Raw genomic sequence first — 22988 nt, forward strand, 5'->3', positions numbered from 1 at the left:
CTCCACCTATCGCATTTCCAACGCCCCTCCCCCAAGTCCCTCCTCCCTACCTTTTATCTTAGCCTGCTGGACACACTTTCCTCATTCCTGAAGAAGGGCTTGTGCCCGAAACGTCGATTCTCCTGTTCCTTGGATGCTGCCTGACCTGCTGCGCTTTTCCAGGAACACATTTTCAGCTATATCTTTTAAGTCATACTACTTTGTTGCAAATGATTCATTTTTAATGTGCATTAAATGCAATAATTTTAGATTTCGTTCGAAATGTAGAAAATCTTCAGTTTTCTGTCACAATTCTCACTGATGCATGTTCGCTGCAAGGCTAAATTGCAAAGGCTTAAATGCAAAAGGGGTATGTATTATGCAATGATTATTTCCTTACATTAAATGTTAGAATATGAACACTTGAAAATCGCAAAGAAAGGTCCTAAAAGTTCAAAGATTACAGAATGCTACAATAACAAGGAATATTCCTGTAAGAGAGGATCTTTCTCACAGTAATTCAGGTAATCTGTTCCCAACTTGCACGAAAGTTTGCAGCTGTTCTCATCATTTCCCACATAATTTAAGTGGAACCAATGAGTAAATGTATAAATGACTGAAAATGTACTTTTGGATTGTTTGGGACATCACCAGTTTAATGAATTGCATCCAGAGGACAAGAAACTGCAAAATTTCAAGGAGTTAGTGAATGAGGACAAACCAACACATTCCTTGTGAAACTTTACTACCGCATTGGACCAGATCAATAAAATAGCCACATATTCACTTTCAGCTTAACTGGTAATTTATTCGAGTAACTAAATTAATTATGTCTTTCAATTTGAGCAAATTTGCATCTATGCCCAATCACCATGATAAGTTGCCAACAGTCATTGCATTGTATAAACTCTGATAAAATAAAAACCTCTAAGTCCTGGGGCCATACAGAAAGTGCACGAGCTGCTTAAAAAATAAAATAGTAATGTGTGAGGGGGGTGCTTAAGGCAAAAGAAAACATAAAAACTGTTTGAGAAGCTCATTATTTGGGAAGACAGAAACAGAATTAATATTCCAAGTTAAACGTGACTTGTTCAGAATTCAAATTTTCTCTTCAACCTATTGAATATTTTCAGCACTTCCGATGCTTGTTCCAAATTTCTTTAACGTTTTGCTTTTCATTGGAAACAAAGTGATGGCAAATAAAATATGAGATAATCCAAGGCATATTTTAATCACCTTCGGGGCTAAAATGAATCAAAGTGGCTAACTGTGTGCGGAATCAGAAGGCATTGGTAAGGTTTTAAATGAAAACTTTGCATCTGTATCTGCAAAAGTGGGGAATAATGTGTATATAAAAATCAAGGAGGAGTGCGATGATAAGATTGAACAAATGACCCTTGAAAGGTAGTGTGAGAAACTTTAGCAGACTCAAAAACTGGATAGTCATGCTTTGGAGATGCCGGTGTTGGACTGGGGTGTACAAAGTTAAAAATCACGTAACACCAGGTTATTGTCCAAAAGGTTCATTTGGAAGCACTAGCTTTCAGAGCACTGCTCCTTCATTAGCATCACCTGATGAAAGAGCAGCGCTCTGAAAGCTAGTTCTTCCAAATAAACCTGTTGTACTGTAACCTGGTTTTGTGTGATTTTCAAAACTGGATACATTGCCAGACTTCATTATTCCAGGCTTCTGTGGGAGACAAGAAATGAGTTTGCAGGGACCCCGATATTAACTTTCAAATCCTCTCTGGCCACAGCAGGGTAGTCTGTGAACTGAACAAGTGCCAATTTGGTAACCAAAAAGTAGTAGAAAAATATGAACCAAAGATTTAGAGGTCAATGAGTCTAACATTATTGGCAAGTAAGCATTTGGAAAATAAAATCTGAGGGACAGAATTGTTCTTCACTTCGTTGGTAAGGAGTACACAGGAATAATCATCATGGCTTTATCTGGGGGTGATCACATCTGACAGTTTTGATTGAGGAGGTGATGAGTGTGCAGTTGAGTGCAGTACAGTTGAAGTAGTCTACATGCACTTCAGTAAAGATAATGACAAAGTGTCATTTGGAAGAATGTAATAGCCATTAATATCTAAGGCAATTTGTATCAAAAATGGCTCAGGGGCAGAAGGCAGAGAGTGATAGTCAGAGGTTGTTTTTGTGAATAAAAGCCTATGTCTACAAGTAAACTGTAGGATTTGATGTTGGATCCATTGCTATTTGTAGTATATACATTTCTGATATGGACATAACCGTAGGTGGTCAGATTAATAAATTTACCGATTATATAAAATTACTGGTATGGTAAATAGCAAGAAGGAAAAGTGAAGACTAACGCATTATTCAAACGGGCTGGTCAGGTGTTTATGGACTAGTTCCAAATGAAATTTAATCTGGAAAAGCATGAAGTGATGCATTCTTGCTCAACGAACAAGACTAGTTTGTAAATGATGATGGTTGAGCCCGAGGAAATATGAGGATTCCACTGTGCAAGTCCAGTGGATAAGGTGGTTAAGAGGGCATATCTAATTGCCTTGATCAGTCACTGTATTAAATATAAGAGCAGGTTGGTTATAATGGAATCACATAAGATGTTGTTCAGGTTATAACTGGAGTATTCTGTGGAGATAAATATAGGAATAATGTGGTTGCTCTAGAGAGTTTGCAGAGGAAGCTCCCCCAGGATAGTGCTTGGGCTGGAGTGATTCAGCTGTGAAGAGAGACTACATCGGCTTAGATTGATTCCTGCCACTAGAGAAGGCTTTGTGGGAAAGGAGGGATAGGGGCTTTACTGTTAACTATTCTTTATTTGTCTACTTATTCTACGAAGTAATGTTTAAATGTTTAACTCTCTTAACCTTTGGACCTTGGTACCTAAGATGGCGCCTCTATGGCCACAAGGCCCACTTTTCACTGTATTCCCGTACTTCTGTACTTGAGTACAAGTGACAATAAAATCGAAACCTAATGTCTAAATCATTACCATTGCGCCACAAGAGACCGAAATTCTGAGTTTTAAATCTCTCAACCGCACTTAGAAAAGCAGATGCATCACTTCCTCATTCTCTCATTCTCCACAGAATATTTTCCACTGGTTGATTCAGTTGCTCCAATTCGGAATGAATTTTCAACATTTCTTTAACTCATAATCCTGTCTCCCAATAGCAGGCAGACGTTCAGGGCTCCTTCTCTCTTTATTGGAGATATTTGAGAAGTAGTATTTTAGGTTCTTTATTGGAGATATTTGAGAAGTAGTATTTTAGGTTCTTGCACAGATTCCAGAAATCTTTAATACTAAAACGCAGGAGAAAGCCATTCGATGCTTTAAATCTGCAGCGGCTCCTTTGAAGAGCATTCAGTTCATCCCCGTCTGTCTCCGTTCGCCATATCTCACTAATTTCTCTCTCAAGAACTCACCTTAACCTCCTTTAAAAGTGCCATTCAGCTTGCATTTGTCACGGTAATGGGCAGTGCTTTCAAAATCACAATGGAAACAGAATTGGAAAGATGACCTAAAATGTCCATTTCCTCGTGCGAGAATCACTCGGGAACTCTTCATCTAAGATTTATGTTCAATTCGAAACTTGAATAATTTCTGACAGATAAATATTCAGCGCACTTTACAACTTCAACTTTAAAAAAAATCACATTAAATTACAATCAATGACATTTTAAAATATATTTGAGGAAACTAATGCCATTTGAATGGTGTAGGAGCCAGCACGAACTCTCAGAAATCATGTTTTGGGGTCTGTGAGAGCATGTTAGCTGGAGACTGCTATCAACCCGCCTTAAATCAAGTTATTTCTCAGTCTCTTGTGAAACAGCCTTAAACTGAATGCTTCCTTCAGTGCTCACTGTGGAAAGTGAGCAACAAGACTCGTTATCTGTTCAGAAGTAACCTTGAACGAACTTACGATAGAGCCTGAGATATCGTTTAAGGGGTGATTTGCGCAATGAACATATAGAGTCATAGAGATGTACAACATGGAAACAGACCCTTCGGTCCAACCCGTCCATGCCGACCAGATATCCCAACCCAATCTAGTCCTACCTGCCAGCACCCGGCCCACCTCCCTGACCCCAGGGAAAAGACTTTGTCCATTTATCCTATCCATGCCCCTCATAATTTTGTAAATCACCCCTTAAACGAAAAGAGTTGACGTTTCGAGTTTTGTCAAAGGGTCAATTGGACTCGAAACGTCAGCTCTTTTCCCTCCTTACAGATGCTGCCAGATCTGCTGAGATTTTCAAGCATTTTCTCTTTTGGTTTCAGATTCCAGCATCCGCAGTAATTTGCTTTTACATCAGTGAACTATCCCTATTTTACCAGCCCTCAGTTGAACCGGGAATCGATGATCTCGCTGAGCTGCTGAAGTGGTAGAGCTGCCTCAGTGAGATCCGAGCGAAGAGGCTGCTGTCACACTGAAGGAAGCGTCAATTTTAACAGGGTTAAAAATCACACCAAAACCAGGTGATAGTCCGACAAGTTTAATTGGAAGCACTAGCTTTCGGAGCGCCGCTCCTTCATCAGGTGTTTGTTGACTCCGCAACCACATGATGAAGGAGCAGCGCTCAGAAAGCTAGTGATTCCAATTAAACTTGTTGGACTATCACCTGGTGTTGTGTGATTTTTAACTTTGTACACCCGGTCCAAAACAATTTTAACAAGAAGACGAATGGACAGAGACCGGATTGAGGGATTATTGTCTCCTGGTATACGGCAAGCCATTGTTGTACTAATGTAGGAATTCTACTTTCCATCAAAGAGAATACTGGTGGTGTCATTCTTGTCCATTTGAACAATTAAAACTGATCTCCCCGGAGCTGAGAATCTCTGGAGAACAACTGCTTTATTATCTTGGCGGCATGAAATGTCGAAAGTTGGTTAATCCATAAAACGGTAAGATATAGTACAGAATTAGGCCATGCGGCCCATCGAATCTGCTGCGCCATTAGATCATGACTGATATGTTTGTCAAACCCATTCCCCTGTCTTCTCCTGCCAACTCGTGAGCCCCTCACGAATTAAGAATCCACCTATTCACCTCCCTGTCTTCTGGTATTTTATTTCACAGAAAATACCTGACCACAAGGTCACCATCCCTAACCCCAGATCCACTGGACGTTTCGCCGTCTTGAGTGTTTAATCAGAATCGGTTTAAGGCGGGTGAAGGCACGCCGTCGCTAATCCAAAAAAACAGAGGAATGATAAGCACAAATGGTTAATGCAAATCTGCAGCAATCTGAGAGAGAAGATCCTGCAGATGTCATGGTCTAATTATTGTGTGAAATTAGATTTTGGATGTTACTCCGCCTTCTTCCAAAATACTGTAAAGCATTGCTGATATTACACTTATGAAATAGTTGTAAATTTCGGGAAATTTTACTGTCATGTGGTCACACTTGTCAGGTATGTTATGGGTATTGTTGAAACGGTAGATAATGACAATTTAGCTGCTGTCGATGTCAGGACAGTGAGAAACATCTGAAGGAAACTCGCAGGAGACAATAATAAAACAAAAATTCCCAACGGAAACTGCCAAAGTATTGATTCAAATTTCTGAACTTTATCGTTCTATTTAAAGTCTCATTTTCTGGAGGAAACCTAAAAGGAGAGAAAATTAACGCTTCACTTAATCTAACATCACATTGAATTCTAATTTATCTGATTGGAAAGTTTCTTGTTTGTTGTTGGCAAAACAGACTGACAATTAAATACTTTTCCAAATTGGGATTTCGTTAAAAACACAAGTTTGAAACTTTTCTAACATCTTTCCAAATAAATAATTCCATTCATATTTGTTAGTTATCCTCGCTAACCTGTATAACGCTTCGCTGAATCTAACATCACATTGAATTCTAATTTATCTGATTGGAAAGTTTCTTGTTTGTTGTTGGCAAAACAGACTGACAAATATTTTTCCAAATTGGGATTTCGTTAAAAACACAAGTTTGAAACTTTTCTAACATCTTTCCAAATAAATAATTCCATTCATATTTGTTAGTTATCCTCGCTAACCTGTAATAATAACTGAAAGATCCAAAACGAATCCTTAAAGCTACAGCCACAATAACAGGAAAGTGCAATATTTTAAATTGTTATTTTGAAATTAGTTTATTAATGAATAACCACTGAAGCCAATACCTACAATATTAGGTTGATTTAAGTCACTAGATGGTGTCTCAACTTATAATCAATTATTAATAATTAGGGTTAGTTAACTGACCATTCGCTCAGGTGGAAACATTCTGTTCTGCAGAAATTTGTCTTTCTTTAAGACAATGGCTGCAGTCCATCTAGGACAGATACCTGCTTAATTCCTTATCAGCTGGAGAGTTTCTGGAATCCTTTCGCACGATCAGCACATGGATGGACAAGTAGGGTATCGGGGGTAAAAAAAGTTTTACAACTGAACAAAATATCACAGGCCATCACTACAGAAAACAAATCGCGAGAATATTATTTAATCATCCCACGTGCGTAATGATTCCGGCGTGGTCTGGTGTTATTCTGGTATTTTATTTCACAGAAAATACCTGACCACAAAGTCACCATCCCTAACCCCAGGTCCATTGGACGTTTTGACGTCTTGAGTATTTAACAAGAATCGGTTTAAGGCGGGTGAAGGCACGCCGTCGCTAATCCAAGAAAACAGAGGAATGATAAGCACAAATGGTTAATGGAAATCTGCAGCAAACTGAGAGAGAAGATCCTGCAGATGTCATGGTCTAATTAGAGCGCCAAAGCCTCTTAATGCGGAAAGATACAATTTCTTTTTACGTGAGAATTGACATCTCTCTGCTCCACGTTCCTTTCTTGAAAATGATCACAATTAATATTCCAAGATTTCACAAAAACAATAAAGATTTTGAAAGAAAATGAGCGTTAATTGAATAAATGGTGTTGGATTGGAACGTAGCAAAAACCATAATTTACAGCGTTTGAATAAATTGTTATAATCTACTTACCCATTGAAACGTGCACAATCAGAACAAAAACCCCCAAGCGATGCATTTCACGGCGACAGTGTTCAAGTGATATGAAGGAAAACCTGATCAAGGATGTACGAGTGATTCTAGTTATTTAAAGGAAATTGACAGTGAAATCCAAATCTGCCAATGATATCGCGTCTTCTCTTTTTAGCTGTATAGATTTGCAATAACCGATGTAATTGCCAATTTAGGTAAAACTGTAGTAATGTCGTTGGAGGAGGAAGTTCTGTGACCTCAAAGTAGTCCATCAGCTTTTGATTCGAGTTCAAATTCAGAAAACATCTGAAGATTGGATTGTGAAGATTATGTTGCACTTCATTCACACCTGCAATTTTCTTGGGTTTTTAGAGAGTTCTAAGTATTGCATGCAGTTATATACCGAAAAGTTACTCCCAGCTGTTCCACAATATTACGCAGGATACCCACCGAGAGGCATAATAACGTACTGGTGATGTATGATATGTTCCAGTCCACTGCGCTACAAAGTGCAAATTATTATGACATTACAGAAAGAACGAACGAACGAACAGCGAGAAATTGTCCTTTCAGTTTTATATTTATTTATCCATGTAACCTGGCCAGTATGTATTACCTGTCCCTACTGGCACTTGACAAATGGCGGAGAGCTGCAGACTGAAACCACTGCGATCCATGCACACTAGTTTGACCCACAATGCCTTTGGGAACATAATTCCAGGACTTTGAACCAACGACAATCAAAGAACAACAATATATTTCCAACTCAGAATTGTGAGTGGCTTCAAGGGGAACTTGCATGTGATGGTGTTGTTTTGTAACTGCTGCACTTGTCCTTCCAGACGGAAGCGATTGTGGGTTTGGTAGATCTTCTGAGGACAGTCGGCGAATTTCTGCAGTGCATCTTGTAGATAGTACACTGCTGCTGGCTGAGACTAGATGGTGCAGTGAGTGGATGCTTGTGAATGTGGTGGCAATTAATTGCACTGCTTTGTATTGAATGATGCCAAACTTCTTGAATGTTATTGGAGATGCCCTCATTTCAGGCTGGTGGGAAGTATTCCATTACACTCCTGACCTCTATCTTGTAGATAATGGATAGTCTTTGGGGAGTCAGGAGGTGATTTACTTGCTGCAGTATTCCTAGCCTGTGACGTTATTTTGTAGCCATTGTATTTATGTGGCATGTCCAGCTGAATTTCTGGTTATTGATAACCCCATGTACATTGACAGTGGGGAATTCATGTGATGATACCACCATTGAATGTCAAGGGATCGTGGCAATAATGACTCTTACTGGAGGATGGTCATTGACTCACATTTGTGGTGCAAATGTTACTTCCCTCTTGGCAGCCCAAGCCTAGATGTTGTAAAGATCTTGCTGCATTTGAACATGGATTGCTTCAGTATCTGATGAGTCACAAATAGTGCTTGACTTTGATGAAGTAGTTGAGCCAAGGATACTACCCTGAGGAACTGCTGCTTCGATATTCTGAAGTGAGATGAATCACCTCCAACAATTTCAACCATCTTCCAATGTGCCAGGTACAACTCCAACCAGTGGAGAACTTGTCCCTTGATGTTCATTGATTCCAATTTTTCTTGGCCTTTTTGACACCACAGTTGGTCATAGGCAGCCTTGATGTCATGAGCTGTGACCCACACTTCATACCTGGTATTTGGCTTTTTTGTCCATGTTTGAATGACAGCTATAATGATGTCAGGAGCTGAGTGCCTCAGGCAGAACCCAAACTAGGCATCACTGAGCAGGCTATTGCTGAGCAGGTGCTGTGTGATAGCACTGTTGATGACAGGTTCCATCACTTTACTGATGACTGAGAGTAGACTGATGGGGCAGTAATGGGCCAAGTTGGATTCATTCTGCTTTTTGTGTATAGGTCATATCTGGTCAAGTTTCCACATTCTCAAATAGATGCCAGTGCTGTAGCTGTACTGGAAGAGCTTGGCGAGGGGAGCAGCAAATTCTGGAGTAAAAGTCTTCAGTACCATTATTGGAATGTTATTAGCAACCAATGCCTTCAGCCATTTCTTAATATCACTTGGAGTAAAAAGAATTGGCTAAAGACTAGGGACCATTGGAGGAGCCTGAGATAGATCCTCTACTCAACACTTCTGGCTGAAGATTGCTGCAAATGCTTCAGCCTTATCCTTTGCAATGATGTATTGAGCTCTTCCATCATTGAGGATATGGATATTTGCGTAGCTTCCTGCTGCTTTGAGTTGCTTAGCTGTCCATCACCATTCACAATTGAATGTGACAGGACTGCAGAGCTTAAATCTGATCCATTGGTTGTGGGATCCTTTATCTGTCTACCATTTGCTACTTATGCTGATTGGCATGGAAGTAGTCCTTTTCAGTTGCTTCACAGATAACGACACCTTTTTAGGTATGCATGGTGCTGCTCCTGGCAATTCCTCATGAACACTCCATTAAAGTAGGGTTGTTCCCCTGGCTTGATGGTAAGGGTAGATTGGGGGATATGTGGGTCATGAGGTTGCAGATTGTGCTGGAGTACAATTCAGCTGCTGATAATCACTGACATTGCCACATGAATGCCCAGTTTTGAATTGTTGGATCTGTTCAAATTATATGCCCTTTAGCATGGTGATTGACTACAATGCCTGGTGTCCTGTGTGGCACAGAGTTCTGGTTCATCATTTAAATTAGTCTGGCTGAAAATTAGTCTTCAAATAATGGGGAAAGGTTCAGTGGCATGGAATTTTTAATGAGAAAATCAAACTGTAAAGAGAAGGTAGAAGTGTAAGTTAGTGATGAGGCTGATCATTACCAGAAGATGAAAGGAAGAGACAGAACATATGAACATCAAGCGATACCAAAGAATCATACAAGTGTTGGGAAAATTGATAAAAGGACAAACTGTTGTATCTGAATGTGCACAGCATTCAGAACAAAATTAGTGAGTTAACAGTGCAAAATGAGACATAATTACACAGAGAACCTGACTGGGAGTTGAATAACCAAGGGAACTCATTGCATCTGAAGGAAAGACAGAGAAAAAGGAGTAGTGTAGCTTTGTTAGTAAAGGAATTGGTAAAAACAATGACTGCAGATGCTGTAAACCAGATTCTGGATTAGAGTGGTGCTGGAAAAGCACAGCAGGTCAGCCAGCATCCGAGGAGCAGGAAAATTGATGTTTCGGGCAAAAGCCCTTCATCAGGAATAGAGGCTGAGTGCCTGCAGGGTGGAGAGATAAATGAGAGGAGTGTGGGGGTGGGGAGAAAGTAGCATAGAGTACAATAGGTGAATGGGGATGGGGATGGAGGTGATAGGTCAGAGAGGAGAGTGGAGTGGATGGGTGGAAAGGAAGATAAGCAGGTAGGACAAGTCATGAGGGCAGTGCTGAATTGGAAGTTTGGAACTGGGGTGAGGTAGGGGAAGGGGAAATGAGGAAACTGGTGAAGTCCACATTGATGGACCTGGAGTTAAAGTGTTCCGAGGTGGAAAATGAGGCATTCTTCCTCTAGGTGTCAGGTGGTGAAGGAGTAGCAGTGAAGGAGGCCCAGGACCTCCTTCACTGGGAGGGGGAGGGGGAGTTGAACTGTTGGGTCACAGGGCAATGTGGTGGATTGGTGTGGGTGTCCCAGAGATGTTCCCTAAAGTGTCTGCTTGGAGGCATCCAGTCTCCACAATGTAGAGGAGACCACATTGGGAGCAAAGGATCCAATAAATGATATTGGTGGATGTGCAGGTAAAACTTTGATGGATGTGGAAGGCTCCTTTCGGGTCTTGGATGGAGGTGTGGGAGGAGGTGTGGGCACAGGTTTTGCAATTCCTGCGGTGGCAGGGCATGGTGCCAGGACGGGAGGGTGGGTTGTTGGGGGGCATGGACCTGACCAGGTAGTCATGGAGGGAATGGTCTTTGCGGAAAGCGGAAAGGGGTGGGGAGGGAAATATATTCCTGGTGGTGGGGTCCATTTGCAGGTGGCGGAAATGTCATTGGATGATTTGATTTATGCAAAGGTTGGTAGGGTGGAAGGTGAGCACCAGGGGGGGTTCTGTCCTTGTTACGGTTGGAGGGGTAGGGTCTGAGGGCGGAGGTGTGGGATGTGGATGAGATGCATTGAAGGGCAACTTTAACCACGTGGGAAGGGAAATTGCGGTCTCTAAAGAAGGAGGCCATCTGGTGTGTTCTGTGATGGAACTGGTCCTCCTGTGAGCAGATACGGCAGCGACGGAGGAATTGGGAATATGGGATGACATTTTTGCAGGAGGTAGGGTGGGAAGAGGTGTAATCCAGGTAGCTGTGGGAGTTGGTGGATTTGTAAAAAATGTCGGTGTCAAGTCAGTAATCATTAACAGAGATGGAGAGGTTCAGGAAGGGGAGGGAGGTGTCAGAGATGGTCCAGGTAAATTTAAGGTCAGGGTGGAATGTGTTGTTGAAGTTTATGAATTGCTCACCCTCCTCGTGGGAGCATGAGATGGCGCCAATGCAGTCATGAATGTAATGGAGGAAGAGGTGGGGAGTGGTGCTGGTGTAACTACGGAAGTTGGACTGTTCTACGTAGCCAACAAAGAGACAGGCATAGCTGGGATCCATACGGGTGCCCATGGCTACCCCTTTGGTCTGGAGGAAGTGGGAGGATTCGAAGGAGACATTGTTCAGGGTGAGGACCAGTTCAGCCAAACGAATAAGAGTGTCAGTGAAAGGGTACTGTTGGGGACATCAGGAGAGGAAGAAATGGAGGGCTTGGAGGCCCTGGTCATGGCGGATGGAGGTGTAGAGGGATTGGATATCCATGGTGAAGGTGAGGCGTTGGGGGCCGGGGAAACGGAAGTCTTGGAGGAGGTGGAGGGCGGGGGTGGTGTCTTGAGGGGGATGAAGGCGAGTCCTTTGCTGAGGACTAATCATTCATCCTCAGTGAGGGGGAGGTCTGGAGGGATGGTGCAAACTCGGCAGGACTGGAAGCTGGGAGCCGGTGTGGGTGTGGAGCTGGGAGTGAGGGTGGAGCCTGTGACTGGAGTGGGTGTGGTGGGGGGGAAATGGGGGTGGAGTCATGAGCAGGGGTGGTGTTCTCCTCAGGGTTCTGGGGGGGCAGGGATGGTGACAGTGGGATCTGCGGGGGATGTCAGCAGAATGCAGGTGAGTGGCATTGGTGGGGGTGGAAGTGGTGACGACCACAGCAGTAGGAGGGGCGGAAGTCACTGAGAATGTGACATCAACGATGATGTGAGGGGCGGAAGTGATGTCACATGTGGTGCATGAGGAATTGTGAGGGGTGGAAGTGGCCATGGAAGCGGCCATGATGGGGGCGGAAGTGATGTCATCGATCACCGTGGGGATGGTAGCTGCACCAGCCGCATGGCTAATGCGTCCAGGCAATTCCAGAGTCTGGGGGAATCTACTGGAATGTTTGAAGAGCATTGGTTATGGAGAGAAAAAGTGCTTTGTAAAAGAACAGATCAGTGCTGCAAGTGAGAAATGGTACTGACTTTGGAGATCAAGTAGTAGAACGAGAATGAGGAAATATAGAAATGGCAAGGGAAAGTGCAGTGACTGATACCAAAAATGGCACCTCCACACCAGATCATTAAGTGTTAATTGGACATGGCAATAAACAATTGCTGGAGAGTGGATAAGTATGTGAGAACAGAACCTTTTTCAAGAAAATGGCCCATTTGTGAGAATAAGCTGTTTTGCAGTGAAACCGTGACTTGCTTTTGACCAAGCACAAAGGAATGATTAGGAAAAGTATGCAGAAGGGGCAAATAAGCATGCAACATCAAATCAACATGCTGTTAATATTGGGGACTATCCACAGTACATTGGATTCTCCATCAGTTTGATTTTGCCACCAGTGCTGTGGAAATTTAGATTGTGCTCCAAGTGCAAGCCTTTGTTGAGGGGTCCCCAGCAATTGAAAGGATGTGAGAAGCAGATGTTTGAATATATCCAAATAGTTTAAGCTAATAATTACTTCCAATATATTGACATATTAACAGGTAATAATATGTTTAGATTGGAATGAATTAAGTAATTTAAACTAATAAACTTGCATTACATTGGAGCACACATGTCTTCTTGCATTCATTTTGATCAGATCTGAAAGAACCAGTTCAGGCATTTCAGCTGAACATTATGGAAAGAAATCCCTTCTGTGAGTAATCTACAGATTATTTAAACTTGCCTTTAACAGCAGGGCATAAAGCAAGAAATACCAGGGGCTTGGAGCAAAGGAAGACAAAAATAATTTTAATGTGCATATAGTTTGGATTAGTCAAACAGCCAAGGACAACCTTAAGGGAGAATTCATTAATTGTATTCACTTGATGTAGTTGAATTATATAGGATTCTTAATGAACTTGATGTTGTAAATGCTGAGAGGATGTTTCTCCCATGGGAGAATCTATGGCGAGATGGCATAAGGAGTGGCACTTTGAGACTGATATGAGGAGGAATTTCACCTCTCAGGAGATTGAGAGTCTTTGGAATTCTTTGACATAGAGCTCTGTGGAGGCAGAGTCATTGTGCATATTTATCACTGAGATCAATCGATTCTTGATCAGTAAGGGAATCAAGGTTTATAGAGAAAGGGTAGGCAAGTGGTACATGAGGAGTGTTGGATCAGCCACAATCCTCTTGAATGGTAGAACAGACTCGATGTGCAGAACAGCCTATTCTTGTTCCTATTTCTTATGGTCTTATTAGAGATTATTTCTTGGAGCAATATGTTGTTGAACCAACCGGGAGCAGAGTATTTCTGATTTAGTGTTGTGTATGAGATGGTATTAATTAATGATCTCATTGTAAATGATCCTCTTGAGATCACAACATAGTGGAATTCCAGATTCACTTTGAGTCCCACATATGCAATCTGGTGTCAAACAAACTTGATTAAATAAGAACAAGGGCAGATCTTGTCCAATTGGCTGTACAGAAAAACTAAAAATTAGGGCCATTGATGAACAGTTGCAAACATTTCCAGAGATATTCAATTCCTCCTAACTGAAATGTATTGCAAAGAGGAACAAAGATGGTAAAGGGAGAAAAAAAACATGCATTACTTAGCAAGAAATTAAAACATAATATCAGTGAAAACAATTTAAGTTGTAAAATACTGCACCAGTCAGTGACAGGCTAGATGATGGGAAACTTCTAAAGGCCAACAAAGTGTTCCTAAAAGAGTAACAAAAAGAGTTAATCATGAATTAAGACGAGTGTAAAATATAATGATGCATAGCAAAAGCTTTTGTAATTATATTAAAAAGGCAGAGAGTATCTGCAATGAATGTTGGTCCCTGAGAAAACGAAATGGGGGAGTTGATAGGAGGGAACACAGAGTAACAGAGACACCAAAACAATACTTTGCCACACTTTCCATGGTGGAAATCAATGAATCCATTCACTTAGTAATAGGAAATGCATAAATTGTGGAAAACCAGCAACTTATCACGATATACTGGGAAACTATTTGAATTGAAGGCAGACAGGTGCCCAGGGCCTGATGACTTACGTTCTAGGATCTTAAAGGAACTGGAGCAAAGTTAGAGGATGCATTGATTATGATATTCAAAAATGCACCAAGTCTGAAAAGGTTCCAGTGGAGCCTGTAGGTGGCAGAGACCATAATATAATTGCTTTCACCCTGCTGTTTGATAGGTTGGAATTGGATGTAACAGTATTTCAACTGAGAAAAATTAACGTCAAAGACATGAAGGAGGAGCTAACCAGAGTTGATTGGAAGGGACGCCTAGCAGAGAGGACAGTGAAACAAAAATGGCAGACATTTCTGGGGATAACTTGGAAGACATACTAGAAATTCATCCCAATGAAGAAGAAACATGCTGAGAGGAGAATGTGGCAACCATGGCTGACAAGGGAACTCAGGACAGCATAAAAGCAAAAGAAAACACATAATGGGTGGACAATAGTGTGAAACCAGAGGATTGGGAGTCTTTAAAAACAACAGAGGTTAGATTCCCCACAGTATCGAAACAGGCCATTTGGCCCATCAAGTCCACACTGACCCTCCAAAGAGTAACCCATCCAGACATATTCCCTTCCCCTATATTGATCTCTGACTAGGTGAATTGGCCATGCTAAATTGCCCATAGTGTTAGGTACATTAGTCAGGGGGTAAATGGGTCTGGGTGGGTTGCTCTTCGGAGGGTCGGTGTGGACTTGTTGGGCCAAACGGCCTGTTTCTACACTGGAGGGAATCTAATCTAATCTAAACTAATCTAATCTAATGCACCTAACACTATGGGCAATTTAGCATGGCCACCTCACCTGACCTGCACATCTTTGGACAGTGGGAGGAAACCGGAACACCTGGAGGAAACCCAAGTAGATACGGGGAGAATGTTTGTGTGAAGTTTGCACAATCGCCCAAGACAGGAATTGAACCTGGGTCCCTGCTGCTGTGAAGCAGCAGTGCTAACAGAAGATAATTAAAAAAGTAATAAGGAGGGCGATGATGAAATATGATGGTAATCTAGCTAGCAATATAAAAAAGATTGCAAGAGTTTATTTTAAATATCAAAAAGATTAGAGGAAAGAGTGAACATTGAATCACTGGAAAGTGAAACTGGAGAAGTAGTAACTGGGAACGATGAAATACCAGAGGAACAATATATGTCTTTTGCATGAGTTTTCACAGTGGAAGACACAAGTAGCATTGCAGAACTTTAATAGAATCAGGGGCAGAAGTGAGTGCAGTGGCCATTGATAAGGAGAAGAAGCTGGAGAAGTTAAAGGGTCTGAAGGCGGATAAAATACCTGATCAGATGGACCATGGTCCAGAGTTCTGAAGGAGATAGCTGAGGAGAATATAAAGAAATTGGTGGTGATCTTCCATGACTCATTTGTGTCAGGAAGGGTCTCAGATGACTTGAAAATGGCTAATTTAATATGTCTGCTTAAGAAAGGAGGGAGCTAATTTAACATGCCTGTTTAAGAAGGAAGAGAGTTAGAAGACAGGAAACTATATGCCTGTTAGTCTTGGTCATTGGTAAGAATTTAAATAGATTATTAGGGGTGCAATTGCAGCGCTCTTGGAATTGCATGGTAAATAGTGTTGAGTCAGCACGGCTTCATCAAATAAAAGTCATGCCGCCGAGGAGGCTGCCAAATAAGCTCAGAACCCATTGTATTAGAGGCAAGCAGTTGGGAAGGATAGAGGATTGGCTGACTGACAGAAGATAGAGAGCAGGGACAAATGTGTATTTTTCAGGTAACTTGTGGTGTTCTGCAAGAGTCCAAGTTGGGCTCACAACAATTCACATTATATATTAACAATCTGGACAAACTGTCTAAGTGCATTGTTGCTAAGCTTACAGGTGACATAAAGATAGATGGTGAGATAGGTGGATTTGAGGAAGTGACAAGGCTGCAGAAGGACTTGGATATTGTAGGAGAATGGGAAAAGATGTGTCAAATGGAATGCGGTGAGAGAAAATATGAGGTTATACTTTTTGGTAGGAAGAATAGAGGCAATAGCTATTTTCTAAACAGGAAAAAGTTTTGGAAATCTGAAGCACAAAGACACATGGGAGTCAGAGCTCCGGATTCTATTCAAGTTAACATGCAGGTTCAACTGGCAGTTAGGAAGGCAAATGCAAAGGTAGAATTCTTTCAAGAGGACTAGAATACAAGAGCAGAGATATCCTGCTGAAGCCACATAAGGCTTAGGTCAGACTGCATTGTAATATTGTGAGCAGGTTTGAGACCCATATCCAAGGGAGACCCATATCCATGTTAACAGTGGAGGCAGTCCAGACTAGGATTTAAAAAGTGCCTCCGTGAAGGGCTTTACAGATGCGAAGCAGCTGAGGTACCTGGACCAGCACTTCATGGACTTTAAAAGGATGAGGGGTGATCTGATTGAAACTTACACAATAGCGATAGACCTCGATACAGTGGACGTGGAGATGAAGTTGCTACTAACAGGAGAGACTGGAACATGAGGGCACAGCCTCGATGTGAAGGGGCAATACTTTAGAACAGAGAAGACAAGGAATGTCTGCAGCCAGAGGATGGTGAATCTGTAGAACTTACTGCTGCAGAAGGCTGATGAATCCAAGTCATTAGATGTATTTAAGACAGAAATAAATAGGTTCTTGATTAATAAGGGGATCAAGAATTATGGGGAGAAGGCAGGGGAACAGGATTAGGAAACATAACTGCCATAATATTGCAGTAGATCCGATGGGCCAAATGGCCTAATACTGCATTTATATCATATGGCCTTATGATGTCATGAGCATAGTTCATGTTGCACATTACTAATACTACCATTTCTGATTTCCATAGACGGGGGCAGGATTCCTTTCCAACTCAAATATTATATCTTAGTGCTTGATTTATAAATCATCATTTTTCATAACCATATAATTCTGATTATCATACTCGTTGTTATCGAAACCATACTTGTCACTGTCCTCGGACTTCCCATAATGGTAAATGACATTTCCAAATACAGCTTATCAAGATTCCTAAGAATTTTGTCTGCTTTAATAAGGTCAATGTTCATTCCACTAAATTCCAGTGAGTATAGGGCCAGCCTGCTCAATCTCTCCTCAAAAGGCAAACCCTCCACACCTGGTATTTCTCTCAACTGCCTGCAATGTCAGTACATTGTTCTCTACTGTTCACAGCATTACAGCCAGGTCTGACAAGAGCCTTGTATGTTTTGAGCAAAACCCCCTGAAACAAAGACCAAAAATCCATTTGCCCTCCCTATTACCATGGATGAAGACTCCCAAATCCCACTGTTGAGGAACTTTGTGGTCTTTCAGTAATATTCAAATTCTCTATTCTTCCCTTCAATGTGCATAAATTCACATTTTCCAACATTATATTCCATTTGCTCAGTTTTTAATCCATTCATTTACCCGCCTATGTCCCTCTGCAGACTCTTTATGTCATCCTCAGCACTTACTTTTTCACTATTTTTGTGTCATCTGCAAATGTGGCTGCACTACATTCAGTTTCCTCATCCAACACATGAAAAGATGTCAAAATAATTGTGGTCTCAACACTGATCTTCGTGGCATTCCAATAGGTACAGGTTGCCTTTCTGAAAATGGCCTTCTAATCCCAATTCCCTATCTTATATTCATTGGCCAATTTTCTGTCATGACCGTTACTCTGCCAGGGGTTCTTACCTTATGAAGTAGCTTAATATGTGATAATTTATCAAACACCTTCATCTCCTCCTTTTCCCTTCATTTAGTATTTTTGCAGCACTATTAGTGAATTACATAGATTTTTGATTCAATATTCTTTTTTCCTCATCAGGAAGGAAACACACTGAACAATAAATGTCTCTAGTGTACATTACACTAATTCCAGTATTCAATGTTCTTTAAACTGTTAATGTTCTAGTTTGAATTAGGATAGTTGTAGTCTCCTATTGTCACTCTGTTCTAGTTCTGGACATTTATTTTAATTAACAGAAAATGTGTTCCTCAATCTCTCTCACACTGTTTATTGGTCTGTGTAGTTTATCCTATGTGCATAATTATCTCTATTATTATTTAATACAGTTGGACTCTATCTTTGGATGCTCTGCTAAATCTTCTATGTCCTGTCTAACATTGATTTATTTAATCAACTTTGATAGTCTGACTAATGCTTTCTTCCTTATTTTCCAAACAAAATGTTCCAGGCAGGAAAATTAAGTTTCACACCTTACAGCCTGAGAACAGGCCACTGCTATAGCCTCTGCATGGTCAAAATATATGTTCAAGGTTACCCACCTTATCGATTGTGTACTCTGAGTGAATTTACATTCAATGCAACTTGCTCTAGCTCATGTGTAACAGCATATTCGACATGTTCTTGAATTCCTCCTACTTCTGGACGATTCTGCAGTAGTTCCATTTGCCTTTCTAAATCCACTGTGTACTTCCTTCTACTAATATTTCAAAAAAAATTGTGATGGCAATAGTCTGAGCTCTGTTGATGCCCACATCAAATATTCCATTCCTGTTAACAGAAATGGATCTAGTCACTGGGGCAACCCTCACCATGTGTGTAGGTGGATGCAAGCATATTTCTCCTTTTCATTCAGATGCTTCTTGGTGCCTGAAATTGAATCATCTAAAGACTGTTTTATTCCATCTTTGATGCTTTGATTTCTACCTTTGATTCTAAAGCTTAAGTTGTCAAGCTTTCATATTTTCCTTTTCCTCTGTTCTTTTGTCTGTTGATGATTAGAGAAATTGTCGCACATCCTGAACCCTCTCAGAAATGTACTCTTACCCTGCCATTCACGAGAAAGGCACCAGGCAGCACTCAGGTTGTCACCTGTGGAAGCCCCAGCCTATTCCCTGTGGATTAGATTCCAAGGATCCTAGCTTCATTTCCATACTCTACACCAATATGCAGTCATTCACTCTACTGTACCATCCCTCAATTTCATCATTAAACTATGGCAGGCAGCATTGTCCAACAAACTTAAAACTAACTGAGGGCTTTAGTTTGAGGAAGTAGATATACTTTCTGCACTTTTTTTCAGCTACCAGAAAGTCCTGGAGTCTGTGCATTGTACTGGAATTACAGACAAGAATCTCGGTTGACTAACTACTTTGATAAAATTACCTTCAGGTCTAACAAATAACTTGGATTGTTTATATATTAAAATATCTGTGATTGCCTCTCTTGGTTCATCTTCATAACCATCATCCAAAACTCAGCTGGGACATTGGAAAATCTCATTTGTTTTTGAGTTGTGTTAACAATATTTACCCAATGATCTGAGCTGCTGGTGGCAACAGCCTCATGAGCTTGCAAAGTTGTTACCAGCAATTGCTTATCTGAGCATCTTTGGTTGCCACCTGGTGCACAATCAAAACCTGAGATCTTTCTGCAGTGAGGCTTGCAGCAGTAGCACAAAGTTCAGTGAGCAGGAGCAGGCTGCAAAACATGGGGTTGATGTACAGTGCAAATGTTACCTCATTTTTGCCTAGACGTTTGATAACAGTACAACATAAACAAATTAGTGCAGAAAATCTCCTCAGCAAACCTCCAAGTGTCTTGTTTTTCCAAGAATAAGGGACTGAAAAACATATTCATGATTTATTTCCAGTTTCTATCTATTTTGAATGTTAATTCTGTTGATTTATTTAATGTCTTCTATTTCTATAATGTCTTTAACATAGTGAAACATTCCAAGGTGTTTCAGACCACATTCCTAAAAAGATATTAACCATGAAAAGGAGACTATTTGTATTGGGAGAAAAACACTGTGCAGCCAGGAGCTTTCAGATACTTAAAAAAGAACAAAATAAGGATGAAATCAAAAATCTGAAAATATTGTCCATTTTCTCATTGTTTATACTGTCCAGATTACTCTGCTCAAAGCTGATTTTCAATATCTCTCTTAAATTTCCTCTCAATGTTCTCTCGTCCAAGGAAAGCAATTCCACTTCTCCTATCAATTCAATTAAATGAAGCTCCTGTCCCTACACTAACTCTCCTGAAACTTTTCTTCATTCTCTCCAATGCCTTTAACATTGCACCACAATTTGGAGACAATGTTTTATTGAGATCAAACCAGTTTTCTACACAAAGTTAATATAGCTACTATGCATTTGTTGTTGAAACCATTACTAATTAAATCCAATATGTTCTATGCTTTAGTAACCGTGCTTTCAACCTGTTATGAGAAAGTGAGGACTGCAGATTCTGGAGGTCAGAGTCAAGAGTGTGGTACTGGAAATGCACAGCAGGTCAGGCAGCATCCGAGGGGCAGGAACAAGCTTGATAAAACTTCGGTAATCTGCTTAATGGCTCCTTGTATATTTTGAACTGCAGATTTTAGCTGAAACAAAACGTCTGTACACAGAAATAGAGTTATGGAATGACGCAAATGATTAATGTTTTGAAAAACCAATAAGGCATAGGTTCAGTGCTACAGTTGTCATACATTTCACGATAAACTGTAATTTCTCAGCATATTCTAAAGTATATAATGTTATTGTTTGCTTTCTAAAGTCACAAAAGACTTGGAGTGTGCTGGGATCCTTTGGTTTCTCCCTCCCTTATGATTTTTAGCCAAAAGAAAACTGCATGTGGTGTTTCTTTTAATCAAGGCTGAACATATTTCAGTTCAAGGTTATTTTGAACCTTTGTCTAATGTTTTGAGTTTGCTCTCACAGATCCCTACTAATTAAAATCCGATTCAACATTTGGCGCAGGTAGCGAAAACCAAATAACCTGGGTGAATTCTATCAGGAACTGAAGAAGCAATCCAGCCGCAGCCCAGGGATTAGGGGCAGATGGGCTTGCCAAGTAAGCATTGAAACCTTGGTCTAACAGGCTGACCGCTGTGACCCCTCATCCCTTGCAGAGGACACTAGCAGGTGACGGTTTCCAAATCTAAATTCTAAATGTTTTCAGTTGTCGTTTGGCCGGGAAATCTGCACTGGAATTTTTGCAGATGGGCTTGCCAAGTAAGCATTGAAACCTTGGTCTAACAGGCTGACCGCTGTGACCCCTCATCCCTTGCAGAGGACACTAGCAGGTGACGGTTTCCAAATCTAAATTCTAAATGTTTTCAGTTGTCGTTTGGCCGGGAAATCTGCACTGGAATTTTTTGTTAAGTATTTTGTGATTTTTTTTTGTTTAAATTTTGAAGGTTTTTTTTTCAGAAATCAGAAAGACTTTTACTTTTCAGACTGGGCCCGTATCTCTGATTGTTTTTAGTACCAGGAATAACAAAGCGCTGTGTACTGTGGTGTGAGGCAGGCCTTAGAACATAACGTACGTCGTGTGTCGACAGCATTGCAACATAAATTGAGTAAAGACATTTGGCCACTGGGGTGCACCTGGGATCGAGAAAATTACAAATATTCTGGAAAGGCCACTTAGTTGATAAGAACATTCAAAATGAAATTTTTTTTTACACCGGATGCAGGAATCCATTAGGCGCCAAGGAGAACTCACGATTAGTGAGCTGGAGGGATAATGCTCGTAAACAGGATATTGACGAGTACTCAAATTGAAAGATTGGGAGACTTTGAAATTTGAGTGGGCACTTTGGGATTTGAAAAATCAGACCTTAGACAAAACAGCTGTGAAACAAACAGTAAAACGTAAACAGCAGGAAGGGCGGGATAATAAGGACACATCAAAGGGGGAGCCGCAAGTTTATCTGGCAGGCCAAATATTCCTGATTCAAGTGATACACACGATGAGGAAGTTTTAACAGTCATCCCCACCCCCTCCCCGGCACTGATCCTACCTTCTGCTTCTGCTGCCACACAACGTACTGGAACTCGTATTGACCCATCATCAGAACAACCCCCCCTACACCCACCTAAAGAACTCAATTCGTAATATTTATCTTCAGCCTACAAATGAACAGCCCCTGCCAGTTATCCACTCAGTTCTGTTATCAATCCCTGACTTGCTGCTAGTAACCAAACAGGTCATTCAGGTCTGGTAGGACTTTAAACCCCAGGAACTATGTTTAATCATGGCTCATGCTCAGTCCTATGAAGTACAAATAATTTCTTGCTGACTCCTTGCACTTTACCACCGAGATCCCTTTATCGTAATGTTTGTTTTAACCATGGGAAGGTGGGCCACTATGCCAGGGCTTGTCCATTGCCCTGCTAACAGGGCCAGGATTCTCACCGTAAACATATATGCTTCACTACCTATAACCCATTTCTGCCTCCTCCAAACAGACCCCACCACCAGGGATATATTTCCCTCCCCACCCCTCTCCGCCTTCCGCAAAGACCGTTCCCTCCGTGACTACCTGGTCAGGTCCACGCCCCCCTACCACCCACCCTCCCATCCTGGCACTTTCCCCTGCCACCGCAGGAACTGTAAAACCTGCGCCCACACCTCCTCACTCACCTCTATCCAAGGCCCCAAAGGAGCTTCCCACATCCATCAAAGTTTTACCTGCAAATCCACTAATATCATTTATTGTATCCGCTGCTCCCGATGCGGTCTCCTCTACATTGGGGAGACTGGACGCCTCCTAGCAGAGCGCTTCAGGGAACATCTCCGAGACACCCGCACCAAACAACCAAATCGCCC

At 41.3% G+C, this 22988-nt stretch overlaps 1 protein-coding gene and 1 long non-coding RNA gene across 2 annotated transcripts in view; one reads left to right on the forward strand and one right to left on the reverse strand.

Moving 5' to 3' along the window:
- The window catches only part of LOC122555635 (deleted in malignant brain tumors 1 protein-like), a 122536-nt gene that overhangs the window by 33668 nt on the left and 65880 nt on the right, over nucleotides 1–22988 (reverse strand). The window contains exon 14 of the mRNA XM_043701633.1: nucleotides 6952–7058. Within this exon, the coding sequence (XP_043557568.1) occupies nucleotides 6952–7058 (107 nt within the window). The remainder of the gene's footprint in view (nucleotides 1–6951; nucleotides 7059–22988) is intronic.
- Nucleotides 13008–21292, forward strand: LOC122556113. Its single transcript, XR_006313466.1, has 3 exons — nucleotides 13008–13089; nucleotides 20577–20710; nucleotides 21134–21292. It is a non-coding gene; the product is annotated as an uncharacterized LOC122556113 (long non-coding RNA).

Source organism: Chiloscyllium plagiosum, chromosome 13, assembly GCF_004010195.1.
Source record: "Chiloscyllium plagiosum isolate BGI_BamShark_2017 chromosome 13, ASM401019v2, whole genome shotgun sequence".
Lineage (NCBI taxonomy): Eukaryota > Metazoa > Chordata > Chondrichthyes > Orectolobiformes > Hemiscylliidae > Chiloscyllium > Chiloscyllium plagiosum.